The sequence below is a fragment of the Podarcis muralis genome, chromosome 6 (genome assembly GCF_964188315.1).
Source record: "Podarcis muralis chromosome 6, rPodMur119.hap1.1, whole genome shotgun sequence".
Lineage (NCBI taxonomy): Eukaryota > Metazoa > Chordata > Lepidosauria > Squamata > Lacertidae > Podarcis > Podarcis muralis.
The window spans coordinates 35948694-35962511 of record NC_135660.1 but is presented as its reverse complement, the minus strand read 5'-3'; the positions used below and the strand labels follow the sequence as shown (position 1 = coordinate 35962511).

At 40.1% G+C, this 13818-nt stretch overlaps 1 protein-coding gene across 4 annotated transcripts in view; it reads left to right on the top strand.

Moving 5' to 3' along the window:
• The window catches only part of UBXN7 (UBX domain protein 7), a 28861-nt gene that overhangs the window by 3029 nt on the left and 12014 nt on the right, over window positions 1-13818 (top strand). For 3 of the 4 annotated variants that reach the window (XM_028730941.2, XM_028730944.2, XM_028730945.2), the window contains exons 2-5: window positions 3224-3371; window positions 5482-5549; window positions 8253-8318; window positions 12255-12367. In XM_028730941.2, the coding sequence (XP_028586774.2) occupies window positions 3224-3371; window positions 5482-5549; window positions 8253-8318; window positions 12255-12367 (395 nt within the window). The remainder of the gene's footprint in view (window positions 1-3223; window positions 3372-5481; window positions 5550-8252; window positions 8319-12254; window positions 12368-13818) is intronic. The other variant, XM_028730942.2, reaches the window with a different exon arrangement.

The window sequence follows — 13818 nt, the reverse complement described above, 5'->3', positions numbered from 1 at the left end:
AGGAACTAGACAAAGAATGATCCTAGAAGTCCTCAACGACAGAACAGGCAAAAGATAACAAGCAGTATGTTACAATGGCTGTGAAGGAAGATTAAGGCTGCAGCAGATAAAAATCTACCGGTCATCATGATACTCATGCCATCAGAATACCTCGGGTTAAGTACCGTATTTTTCACCCTATAGGGCGCACCGGCCCATAGGGCGCACCTAGTTTTTTTTTTGGGGGGGGAATAAAGAAAAAAAAATATTTCCCCCCCAGGTGCAGGGCTGGGGCGGGGGAAGCCCGAGCTTCCCCCAGCCCCCAGAACAGGCTGCTATCCGCAAACCTTGGGAGCCCGGCGGGAACTCCTGCTGGTCTCCCCAGGCTTGCGGAGAGCTGCCCGAAGCCCGGGGTGCGCTCCACTGCACTCCCCAGGTTTCGGGCTGCAGGCTGCTGTCTGCAAGCCTTGGGAGCCTGGCAGGAACTCCCGCCGGGCTCCAAAGGCTTGCGGATAGCTTCCTGAAGCCTGGAGAGCGAAAGGGGTCGGTGCTCACCGACCCCTCTCGCTCTCCAGGCTTCAGCGAAAGCCTGCATTCGCCCCATAGGACGCACACACATTTCCCCTTCAATTTTGGAGGGGAAAAAGTGCGTCCTATAGGGCGAAAAATATGGTACTTAATTTGTTCCGGAGGTCCGTTCTTAACCTGAAACTGTTCTTAACCTGAAGCACCACTTTAGATAATGGGGCCTCCTGCTGCTGCCGCGCCACCGGAGCACGATTTCTGTTCTCATCCTGAAGCAAAGTTCTTAACCTGAAGCACTATTTCTGGGTTAGCGGAGTCTGTAACCTGAAGCGTATGTAACCCGAGGTACCACTGTAGAGCATTACTGCGAAGACACTGCGTTGGTCAGCGTGCACTGATCTACACACATAAAACAAATTATGCACAGGCATCATCCAAAAACCGATCCCAAACCCAAAAAAGGCCCATGGCGATTGGCAAATGGTAATGGGGGCAGGGCCATGAAATCTGGAAGTCCCTAGTCATGAATTGGCAGATGGGCAGTAGATGCAGATTCATTCATTCTGACTCAAGGAATGAGGCAGTTGAGTAGCTCGGCAGCTGTATCCACAACATAGCAGTCCTGTTTAGGATCCACTCTGCTCACCCCAAAAAGGGGGAGGGCTAGAAAAGGTTCCATAAGCATTGTCTGCCTCCCCAGTGGTCATAAAAGACAATTGAATTTTGGAACATGGAATATACAGACATCATTAGACAATACAGGTAATAAGCATCCCAAACGCAGGACTGCCACCATTGCAAGAGAATACTTTGATATTGCAGCACTTCAAGAAACTTGAAGATCGGATGCTGATGAAGACATTAAAGAAAATTTTCATTCTCAGCTGGATGCCATCCTATAAGAGACATCTAAGGAAGATGAAATTATCCTCCTGGGTGATTTTAATGCAAGAGTTGGGCGAGATTTCGATCTGTGGCCTGGGACTATTGGGAAGAAGGAATTGGCAACAACAACCAGAATGGAATCTTACTTTTGACCATATGTGCAGCGCACAACCTTGTTATTACCAACACACTCTTGCAACAAAATAAATAAATTTAAAACGTCATGGAGGCATCCTCGGTCGAACCACTGGCACCTCTTAGACTATGTAATCGTCTAAAGATCACCACGATGTGCTCCTTACCAGAGCTTTGACAGTTGCCGACGACTGCTGGACAGACCACTGATTAATACATTCCATGATGGCTATCAAGATTATACCTCAATGCTGGCTTCAAGGATGAAGGCACAAAATGAACACTCAAGACCTTCAAGCTCCTATTAAAGTGGGATTGCTTCCAAATGACTCTTAAGGACCAGCTTCTTTCAGAGTTCCCTGATAACATCTAGGACTAAAAACATCCATTATTGCAGCCTGTGAACAAACTATTGGATACCAAACCAAGAAACACCAGGACTGGTTTGATGAGAATGAAAGTGAGATTGAACACATTATTGACAAAAAGAAAGGCCTTTCAGATCTGGCAAAGAGATAGAAACTGCACCACTAAGAAAAAACCCTATGCCAACGCTAAGCCTGAGATTCAAAGAAGAACCAGAGAACTAAAGAACACCTGGTGGATAAAAAAAGTTCAAGAGATCCAGCACTTAGCCGACATTCATGATGCACAGAGCTTCTTTAAAGCCACAAAGATAACATGTGAGCCAATAAATCATGGCATATGCCCCCTATGCTCAACAGATGGTACCACACTTCTAAAAGATAAAGAAGCTATTGCATTGCGCTGGAAAGAACATTACCAGCATCTCCTTAACAGCAGCTTCCCTGTAGCTGCTGAGGCCCTCTCACAAATTCTGCAAAAACAAATTAGAGATGATCTTGCAGTATCTCCAAATCTGGGAGAGTTGTGTACAGCTATTAACCAAACGAAAAACAACAAAGCCAGCAGACCTGATGGGATACCTGCTGAAATCTTCAAAGTGGGCGGAATTGAACTTACACAACAATTTCACAAGCTCATTGAAAAAATTTGGGGGAGAGAGGAGATCCCAGTAGACTTTAGGGATGCCAAAATTATCAACCTTTTTTAAAAAGGCGATAAAACGGATTGCAGAAACTTGATAGCAGGTCTTTATTAGCTGCGGCCGGCAAAATTGTTGCAAGGATCTTAGCAAACCAACTCCTAATTATATCTGAGGCTACCTTTCCTGAATCCCAAAATGGTTTTCAACCTTCAGTGGACATGATTTTCACTGCTCAAAAGCTTCAAGAAAAATGCAGAGAAATGCAAAACCAACCCCTGTATATGATGTTTATTGACCTGACTAAGGTCTTCGTAATGTAAATCGTAATGCCCTGTGAACTGCCTTACTGAAAATTGGCTGCTCATATAAATTTGTGAACAGCGTATGCTGTTTTTTGTTGTAAGCTACCCTGTGATCTTCGGATGAAGGGTGGTATATAAGTTTAATAAGTATTAATAATAATATGACTAACCATGATACAAAAGAGGGAAAGGTAATCTATTTCTGTCTCATTCATATGTGTAGGCTGCTGTTTCAGTTGGGTATTTCAAAGAGCATAACATGCAAAGCAAATGTATTATGAAATGTCATTTTATTTAAGACACAAAAAAGCTTACCTTTCTGATCTCATGTATTGTCCAATTTCTTTTTAAGATCTGAGCACTAATGTTGTCTTTCCTTGTATCACAGGTGCCACTGAAAGTGCAGGCAAGCATATGCTTGAAGCATGCAACAATAATCTGGAAATGGCTGTCACTATGTTCCTTGATGGTGGAGGGATAGCAGAGGAGCCCAGCACTAGTTCTGCAAGTGTATCAAACCTTCGACCACATGCAGAGTATGTAACTTTGTGAATATCCATAAGATGTATATAATTGGCTTTAAAATATGGAAATGGCAGATATCAACATGTTTTTCTGTAGATGTTCTTAGTTTCAGTTACTAAACTCCTTGCATCTTACTGTTGTTCTAGAAACCTAACAGTTTAGTTCAGGTTGCAATTTGCACATGTCAGAAGTGGGAAGGCAGATGTGCAAGTAGGATACAGTTCATACAGTGCTATATTTAGCACTAACTTTAATCAGTTCTCTCCCCCCTCCACTTGTAGACAGGCTACATCTGTTTACAGTATTATTCTTACATTTTAAAGTTGTTTCAGTTGAACATACTGTTTGTTGCCTAAATAATCTGTTTTATAGGGTGGCTCGTAATACATTTATTTATAAGTAACACTTGAAGTTTTTGTGTTTAGGACCCAGCTTATGTTTATGATTGCAAGTTGTTTTACATTGTTTTAAATATTGTGTTTTAATTCTGTAACCTGCCCTAGGACCTTAGGAGAAAGGGCAGGAAATGAATGAATGAATGAATGAATGTTGTATCCAACTAAGACACAACCCAGAAATGGGTTTCATTCACAACCCAGAAATGGGTTTTCATAAGTCTACTCTAATCTTAGGGACGTGGGTGGTGCTGTGGTCTAAACCACAGAGCCTAGGGCTTGCCGATCAGAAGGTTGGCAGTTCAAATCCCCATGACAGGGTGAGCTCCCATTGTTTGGTCCCTGCTCCTGCCAACCTAGCAGTTCGAAAGCACGTCAAAGTGCAAGTAGATAAATAGGTACCGCTCTGGCGGGAAGGTAAACAGCATTTCCGTGTGCTGCTCTAGTTTGTCAGAAGCGGCTTAGTCATGCTGGCCACATGACCTGGAAGCTGTCTGCGGACAAACACCGGCTCCCTCAGCCAGTAAAGCAAGATGAGCACCGCAACCCCAGAGTCATTCGCGACTGGACTTAACGGTCACGGGTCCCTTTACCTTTTACTCTAATGTTAGATGCAATCCTAAATAAATAAATTGAAGTACAATTTTGGCATTATATGGCAAAAAGGGAAAAGTTGATTTTATTTTTAAAATAAATCTTGCATGTGGACAGAGGCAACCAACACAAATTAGAAAAATATTTCATGTATTATTCATACTCCCAAACAAAAATGTGGGTTTAGAAATAGGGGCTGGGTCCAGCAAGACCTTTGCAATTACAGGTGTCCCCCAACCTGTGCATGATTGACTAACACATGAATGCATGTGTTCATGGCGCTGGGACATAAATAGATTCAAACCAGGAAATGGTGGGAGATTGCTGTAGAGTCCTCATGGCTTGCAAGGAGATCCTCCCCAGAACCCAAAGAGGACTTCAGTGAGGGTGGAGGAAGTCCCAAACAGACTGAAGGCAAAGTGGGGCTTTGCTTAGGTTGCTCATCCCCCCCCCCCACTTAACAGCTGACACGTGGTAACACAGCAGCTTCTGTCCTACACATTCTCCAGCCAGCCACAAAGCTTCAACTCCAGTTGAAGAGAGAGTTGTGTGGGAAGAAAGCAGGAGAACAGGAGGAAATGGTGTTTAGAGGCTTTTTAGAGGGTGCTCCCCACTTAGGCATACTTTGCTTATGCATGTGGGGCTCCAGACCCTACGCCTATGTCGGGAACACCTGTGCATGCACCTACACTTTCCCTATATATGAGATTATATGTGCAACTTCCTTATATTCCTCATATTATTACCCTCCTCCCCCACTACCGTTTTGTACAACTCTGAGCATACCGAGCTGTCATCCCCATTTAACAAGACACGTTAGCAGCTCCTTAGATATGGGAGCTAAAGATTCCCATATCTATAGGTTAAACAGAAGAGGTGGCTCTCACAAAAATGTGTTAACTGTCAATCCCTTTTTATATATACTAAATAGCATCTTTACTTTGATACCTACCAGGAATATCTCCATTCCAATAATACACTTTCAAACCTTGTACAACATAGTTAGCACCTATGCTGTTCTGCCTCCACTGCGTTGTAGACCCCAAGTATTGGTTTAACTATAGTCCTATTTGGGGCATGTAGTATAGCTCTTGCTGTCATATTCAAAAACCTATGTTTCTAATCCTTCTAGAGATGAAGTAAGAGCACCTATTCCTCAAAAACAGGAAATTCTGGTAGAACCTGAGCCTTTATTTGGTGGTAAGTGAGCTTCATTTTAATGTTTACCCTTCCAAATGCTGTAGTAAGGAAGGAAGAACTCTGCCAAACTGCCTTTTGTCTAGGTTGCTCATATCCATTGCTCTCTCTATAGTTATAGCATGTGCTCTTGCAGTACTGAAGTATTTATACAAAAGTCATATTCCCACTACTGTCAACTAAGCATACATAATTGGTACTCCTGGGAATGATATTTCAAATACTCATTGCTGCTGCTATTCTCGTTTTCTAGATAGGGAACGGTGCCAAAATGTCAATGCTAGCTGCTAAGTAAATTTCTAGTAAATTTTTTGCAATAAAATATTATAGTAAAATATCCATAATAAAATACTCTTGTCCGAAGGGCTGCAAATAAATAGTAATTTATGGTGTTAACATGTGTTCTTAAGAAATTGCAGCATATTGTACTGTTGAGTATTTTGCATCTGAGAGTTTTTAGAAACCGAAATCCAAGATTTCCATGATAGCTTCCACTAAATATAGTTTCCAAAATTATGTACTGATAGATTTCCATTATATTAATAAGTTAATGGGGAACCAATTAGCTGTATTCTTAAAATCTAGTGGAATGGTTAACAGTAAATGCTGCCTGTCTCTTTAAGGAAAGGCTGCTACTTTGGGATATAATGAGAAATGCATTTTCTAGAGGCCAGTTGGGTTTGATGACTGGAAGCCATGTGATAATTATAAGTTACACACTGAAAAGTATCTTTGCAGTAATAAGTCAACATAAGATCTGGTGAGAAGCCCTTGAAGTTACATGAAGCTGCTTACTCAACTGTAGGAAATCAGCAGACTTGGGGGCGGTAACTAACATTTGACATAAGATTCATCACATAAGATATTACATAAGATGCACCTCAGTTTTACAGGTGAAGTGCCATAAATAAATTTGCTGCAGTAATGTATTGAATACATGTTAGAACAGTTGCCATGTTACCCTGCTGCAAATAACAGCAAATGGGTTCTACTACGCAAAAGCCTAAGTCATAATAAATGTGTATTTAAGGTGCCCCAATAAGTGTATTTAAGGTGTCTTTGCTATAAAGCATCTAATGTAGCAAAATGAAGTACAACAGTTAGAACATAGACATTCACTGCATGCTTACAATCTGGTTAATGTATGCTGTTCACTTGAATGGGATAGCCAATATTGTTAAAAATAAATTTATTTTTTAAAAATTTAATTTATGAAACAAGATAGGTCAAGGGTCACCCACATGGTGCACCACGGCCACACGTGCCAGCAGAAACCTTCCCATGCATTTACAGCATTTCCTCACTCCACTGAAATTAGACTTTTAAAAAGCATTATATTATAGGCAGTGTTACAGGTCCATGACATGTTGTGTGTGTGTGTGTGTGTTTGGTGCCATTACTCCAGTTTGGAAATGTGTCCACAGGCCCCCCCAAATTGGCCACACATTGCTTTTTAGTTTGAATTGTTATTAGAACTAATCTCTTCTCTCCCTAAAGCTGTCTTCTGCCATTTATGACACAATTTTTGGGTGCAAAAAGAGTGCGGCAAATGCTTTCATTGGCTTACCAGCTATGCTATGCATTATAATCTTCTACAAAAGTTGTCATGTTTCGAGCATAGCCTAATTCCTGATTCAATCCACTTTGAGAAATTGCCTTATCAAATAGCATGTGCTTAAACAAATAGGACAAAATCATGCTTTTACCTTTTTTCTGGGAATTGTTCCTCCATTAAGTATAGTGAGATCAGGTCAAGCAGCATATGCTGCATCTTGCCATTATCAGAAGTGCAGTTGGGGGTTACATGGGTAGCACCCAGTTAGTGCTAGCACCCAGATAGGGTTCCACAATCTTCCTACAGCAGTGGAAGAGGACACTCAGGCCCAGAGGCTGAGAGCTGCTCTCTATGGCTCTCTAGTTGACCCCTGGAATTCTCCCTAGGCTACAACCGTTCCACAAGCCATAGTCTTCACTTGACCTGCTCCATATCAACCTTGAGTGCTTTTGCTTGGCCTTAATATGTCTTTGAAGTAGATATTGTCTCTTTCTTGTTTGGATGAAGAGGAATATTTGTAGAAACCTCTGACTTTAGTCTACTGTACATATTAAAAGTCCTATCTGTTGCTCCATTCAGTTTGCCTCTGCCTCCAATACTGGTATGCAGCCCCTGAAAGGTTGCCAACGTAAGAATGCAACTCTTGGATAGAAAAGGGTTCCCCATCCCTGTCCTAGAGCTTCGTGTTGGAGTTTTCACCAAGCTGGGGAAACTTTATTTTGCTGTACCACTGGCTTTGGATGAGGTTTTTTTTTACTGCCTGGGTCTTTGCTGCTGGTTTCTATTGCTATGTTGCATTTTGCTGATATATCTCGCTGTTCCAGGTGTTATTATTTCTATGATACTTTGTTGCATATTTTTGTATTTTAGTTGTTTTTATGTGTTACAAAGGCCTTCAGGCAAAAAAAGCAGCCTATAAATTTAAAATAATTTAACATCTACAAGTACCCTGATAACCAGGAACATGGACATCATGTCCTGATGGGCACGTGTGTGTAACATATTAACATAATGCATTATTGGTATTCTCAAATCACCTGGTCACTGTGAGTTCAAATCTGTCTTGAAGCTTCAGCCTTTTCTACCACAAATCAGTTCCATTGAGAGGTTTCTTATGACTAATATGAGTTTTAAATTCTGTTCTTGATAAGCTCCAAAAAGACGCAGACCTGCTCGTTCAATATTTGATGGTTTTCGGGATTTCCAGACAGAAACAAGTAGGTATCTGTGAATCATTGTCTTCACATGCCATTTTCTTTGTTTATTGGCTTTATAGAGGTTAACAATGTGGATCCCTTAGACCTTGTACTATGGGCCACATTGTGTACCCCACCCAGGAGCTGCATACTGATATAAACAAAAACAACAACCTGAAATCCCACTAAGGGCTGTTCATGTAGCCATATATGTATAACATAGCCACATATGCATTACAAACATGAGGTCTGTAATTTTTAGGTAAAAAGAGCCCCCTGCATCAGGGCAGGAAGGTCAAAAACAGTCTATGGAAGCCAGCCAAGTTGTTCACTTTTTGGCTGCAGTTGTTAGATATGGTGTAGTTAGATTGAGATTTTTATTTCTTTAATATTCTTTATTGATTTAAAATACTGACATAAAAGATCATTTACAGCAGAGACAAAGAAGAAAAAGGAAAGGAAAAAGAGTCAAGATAAAGAGAGAAAAGAAAAAACTATACAAAAAGAAACTGCATCTTCTCAAATAACAATTAAATAAAAATTTTGGATGTAAAGTTAAATTGAGATTTGAGACCAAATTAATGGCAGCAGCATGGTTTCTTTTGCAGCATGGTTTATTAAATCCAGAGTCTACATTTCATTTTGCCAGTGGCAACAACGTCCCCACTCCCAAAATTACCTGTCCCCTAAGCTGTCCTAAGAATTGCCATGGAGGTCTCTGTATCTTTTTTGGGTGGGCTCTTGCTGCTTCATGTTGCTTATGCAAAAACCCTATACAAAGTGAAATAAGACCCAGTCCTCGTATATTTTTCTACTAGAAATAAATAAAACCATTCCTGTTTTAAAAATATTTTGTCATATAAAAGCTTGTGTTAATGGTTGTGGTGTGTTTGCATAAATAAAAGAAAGGGTAAATTGCTGGCCAAAAGTTTAATTCCAAACTTTTGGAGGAAATAAAATAATGTTGGCCTTCTTTGGAGGCTGTGTGTTTAATACACAAGCCAGGACTGAAATTGGTGCCAAGTGTGCTGCATAAAGTTTAATGTCATATTTTGGAAGATTTATACCTTAGTATTTGGAAAACAGGTGTTGTTGACCTTGCAGTTACTTCTGTCTTTTTTATTATACTGAAGTTGTTTCCCAGTTCCTTATTCAACAAAATACTGAATAAATAGCCAATATACTTTACATCACATCTCTGTCACTGAGAAACTCCCCTTTGTGACGCATCATCATTCTCTGAGGCAAAAAGTTGTTTTTGTGCAAAGGACATTAATGAGCAATGACCTTGATCTATAGTTATTAGGCTATCACAAATGGCATTAGACCACCCCAAATGACACATCCACACCACCAGGGAAATGAATGTTCCCTATGATATGATGAGTTGAGTCTGGTCCACTGCTTTTTGTGCAAGGCAGTGTCAACTATAGCAACTTCACAAGAAACATTGCAATTTCACATGTTAAGTGAAATGCTTATTTAGTTTGTCCTGGGCATGTATGGTCTTGTTCATTTTCAAATTACTCATCATAATTGTCTTCCATCTCTTCTTCAGATAGATGTTCACCATCCCCTTTCTTGTTCTTGTTACCAAAGTTGGGGAGTTCACACATATCAATGTACGTGAGACCATTTTTCACGCACATGCATCTTGGTAGCTCATACAGTTAAAACTCATTCACCCTTATTCAGCAGATGTGGTACCAATTAAACATTTTTTATAGTGTCTCATGTACTAGTTCAGGTATTTAAGCTTCAATTAGTTTTGAGTATTGCTCAGAGTTCAACACTACAGCTATCAGGATTCTGTCAATTCAGGTATTTGTTGCATTAGTCTTCTTAGAAGTAAACTTTTCAATTAATTGGTGTGTTTTTTTAAAAAAAATTGTCCTATATATTCATGACTCTTGATCAGCTGTAACAGATGCAGCCCTCATTTTAACATCAAAAATGTTTTTCCTTATCCCTCAAAAATGCTTTATCATACTTTTCTGTATTGAAACAAGATGTCAGTGATCTCTTGGTGTGTGGGTTTAGTTCTTAAGACTATGTAAATAAAATTGCCTATGAACACGTGAAGTATGGAAAGTGACACTCAGGGTTGGTTGGTTTACATCCCAACCTGCTATATTCAAGGTAGGTAACATACTTAAGCTTAATATGAGATTTAACAGGGTAATGTCTTAACAAGGCTTCATAGTCACAAATGTATTTGCACCTATGTAACTGTTCACTTTGGATTGCCAGATTCTGTCAAGTCTTCTGTAGTTTATTATTCTGCCTGATTTTGCTATTTGTGTTTCTCCCAGATTATCTATTAAAATATTCCATCTTAAAATGGAAATAGCCTTTAGTGTTGCCAAAGTGGGCTAAATATTAGACCTTACTGTCCCTTCTCAATTTAAACAGTAAGCGCGCAACTTGTGCACATTCAGCTTTATGTGTGGAACCAAAGAAAAAATAAAATAGAAAGGGGGCACAGTTCCAGGAGAAACTACTTTGGCAGTCCCTCCACCAATGAACCCAGTGAGGTTTGACTATACACAATTTTGGCTTTAGGCACATGTCCATAGTCTAGGAGTACTCCTGGGTTCGACAGTGGAATTTGCTGCCAAGGAGTGTGGTGGAGTCTCCGTCTTTGGAGGTCTTTAAGCAGAGGCTTGACAACCATATGTCAGGAGTGCTCTGATGGTGTTTCCTGCTTGGCAGGGGGTTGGACTCGATGGCCCTTGTGGTCTCTTCCAACTCTATGATTCTATGATTCTATGGGTTCTAATCTGTCACTGGAGTTTCAAGAGGCCTCTATGGCTAGGGTTGCTTATGCCCTGTTTAGTCTTGTTCACCAGCTTTGGCTGTTCCTCCTAGACTGGGATAGCATGGCCATTATACTCTATGCTCCAGTGATCTTCTGTCTGGTCTACTGCCATTCATTCTGTGTTGGGCTTGCCTTGAAGACGGTCCAGAAATTGCAGCTAGTACAGAATTTGGCTGCAGATTGGTCAGTGGGCTGCCTGATGGCACCATGTGTTCACCAGTCCTGAAGGCACTGTGCTAGCTACCACTGAGCTACTGGGCCCAATTAAAGGTATTAGTACTAGCATACAAAGCCCTAAATAATGTAGCTTGGGACCCAGGTACCTAAAACATCACTATTTCCCAATATCAGCTCAAGTCTTACAATCAACCTTACCTTTTGGTAAGTCCATAGGAGGACTTCTTGGTAGCAAATTGTATTTATTTTGATAAGTTGAAATGGGGTGATGTGCATATAATCCCACATCCATGTGTGTTGGCAATTATATAAACTTATTTTGAAAAGAAATCACCCTTAACACTTCTCATGTAGAATTTTCAGTTAAGCTTTTAAAATATAACCATGCTGCTCTTAACACTAAAGTGAGGAAAATTAAAAAGAGCATTTTTACCAGTAGATGAAGAGCTATATTTCAGTAATGCTTAAGCTGTGATTCTATATAGACACTTATATGGGAGTAAGTCTCATTGAGGCCAGTGAGGCATGTTTTTCAGTACAAATGTATAATATTGCGCTCTGAGACTTAAGCTTAAAAATATATAGTGGGCTATCAAGAGAGAGTACCTAGCAGAAAAAAAATATTTTAGGATAATAAAAAAGATGCTTCAGACTAAGAATAATGATAGTCATGTTGGCTCATAGGAAAAATTCAAAAGTCCATATAAGGGCCAACCCAATATGTCATAAAATGGTCTTCAAGCTTTCAAATTCCCCACAACTCTTTGTTAGTATGTTAAGATGTGACTTCTATACTTTCTTACTCTCCCCTTGTTTTTTTCTTCTCCCTTTCTGATTTCATCTTTTAAAACAAGCTTTCTGCACTTTTAACAAATGTTTTGTTTATAGTTGCCAAAAGCAGTTTAGCATGTTGGAGTAAAAATGTTGTTCACCTCCTATTTTTCTTCTTCTGGGCTCTGCAGTTCGGCAGGAACAAGAGTTGCGGAATGGAGGAGCAATAGACAAGAAACTCACCACCCTTGCAGATCTCTTCAGGCCTCCAATTGATCTGATGCATAAAGGAAGTTTTGAAACGGTAGGTTGCTGAGCTTTGGTATAGTTTCTCTGTGGTAGCCTGGGCCCAGCTGCATGTGAGTATGTGTACATTTGCAGCCTGATAATTCAATATGATGCTTAAAGAATTCACTTAAGCATGATGGCAACGAGTTGTTTTATATAACTTGGACACAGAAGGCAACTTTTAAGCAATTTGAATTCATTTTTGAAAAAGTACCCTTCTGCAGTTGTGTTCCTCTGCCATCTTCTATATCCTCTCCCCCCCCCCCGCCCCTTTCTGTTGTTCATAACTGAGCAATATGTATATTTGCAACTAATTAGGGGTATAAGTAGATGCCTTATACTGAGTTAGGCCCATTAGTCCATCTAGCTCACTATTGCCTACACTGACTAGCAGTAATTTTTCAGGGTTTCAGATGGGGGACAATTCCCAGGCCTATCTGGAGATGCCAAGGATTGAACAGTGACCTTCTGCATGCAAGATAGATGCTCTGCCACTGTGCTATGGCCCTTCCCAATATGATTGGAAATACTCTGGCTCAGTTCGTAGCTCCATTTGATGGGAAAATCCTGTTTCTATTCATTGGGAAACTGTGTTGCTCTTTCTCTTTGTCAGGCTTGTCAAATCCTTCTATCGGCCACTTGTTTTGATATATTTGGAGTTTTGTCCAAAGTAGAGAAGGCTTTAAGTATATAATGTCATAAGCTGAATCCTTGATATTTGGGGGTCTCTGTTTGGCTGGGTTAGCAAGGATCTTTGCTTGAAATCCTGAAGAACTGCTGTGAACAAGTAGGCAGTAGTGTGCTTGATTGGTAAATTATCTGTCTTGTTTTTAATTAACTTCTTATATCATTGAGTCTTCAGTGGAATTTGCATACAAGTAAGTATGTTTATATCTGTAGCTAAAGAACAAAGTAGGATAACATTAAATAATTGTCATAAAAACCTTTTTTTATCACACACTTTACACCCATTAAAGAGGGCTCACAAAACACCCTTCCTATTTTATATAGCATTAATATGAACTAAACAAAACTGAATGTTAATCAAAGAACTTTAGTTGTAGGGCATGCAGAATAGGTCAAGGATGCATGCCTAATGTTCATATCCTTGGTTGCAAGTAGCATTACTGTTGCAGCTGCAGAACTTAAACAACTTCTATATTTTTATGTGTAAATAACACCATACTCACTCTTCTAACCCTTCCATTTCTGCATGTCATTGAAACCACTTTCAGAAATCATTTTCTACCAAGATCTGCTGTACTTTTTGCCCCGACTTTGTGCTCCTGAAACAAGGGGTATTGAACAAATTGTGTATAAGCTGCTCTTAGGTCGATAGTGTAGCTGGTTTCAAAGGTTCACATTCTGTTATCCTCTGTTATCCTCTTCCAGTTCCTTCTAATTTGTGGTAGTATTTCCTACTCTCAGTCATGACACCTCTTTCTGTCCTGAGTAAAAATCTGCCTC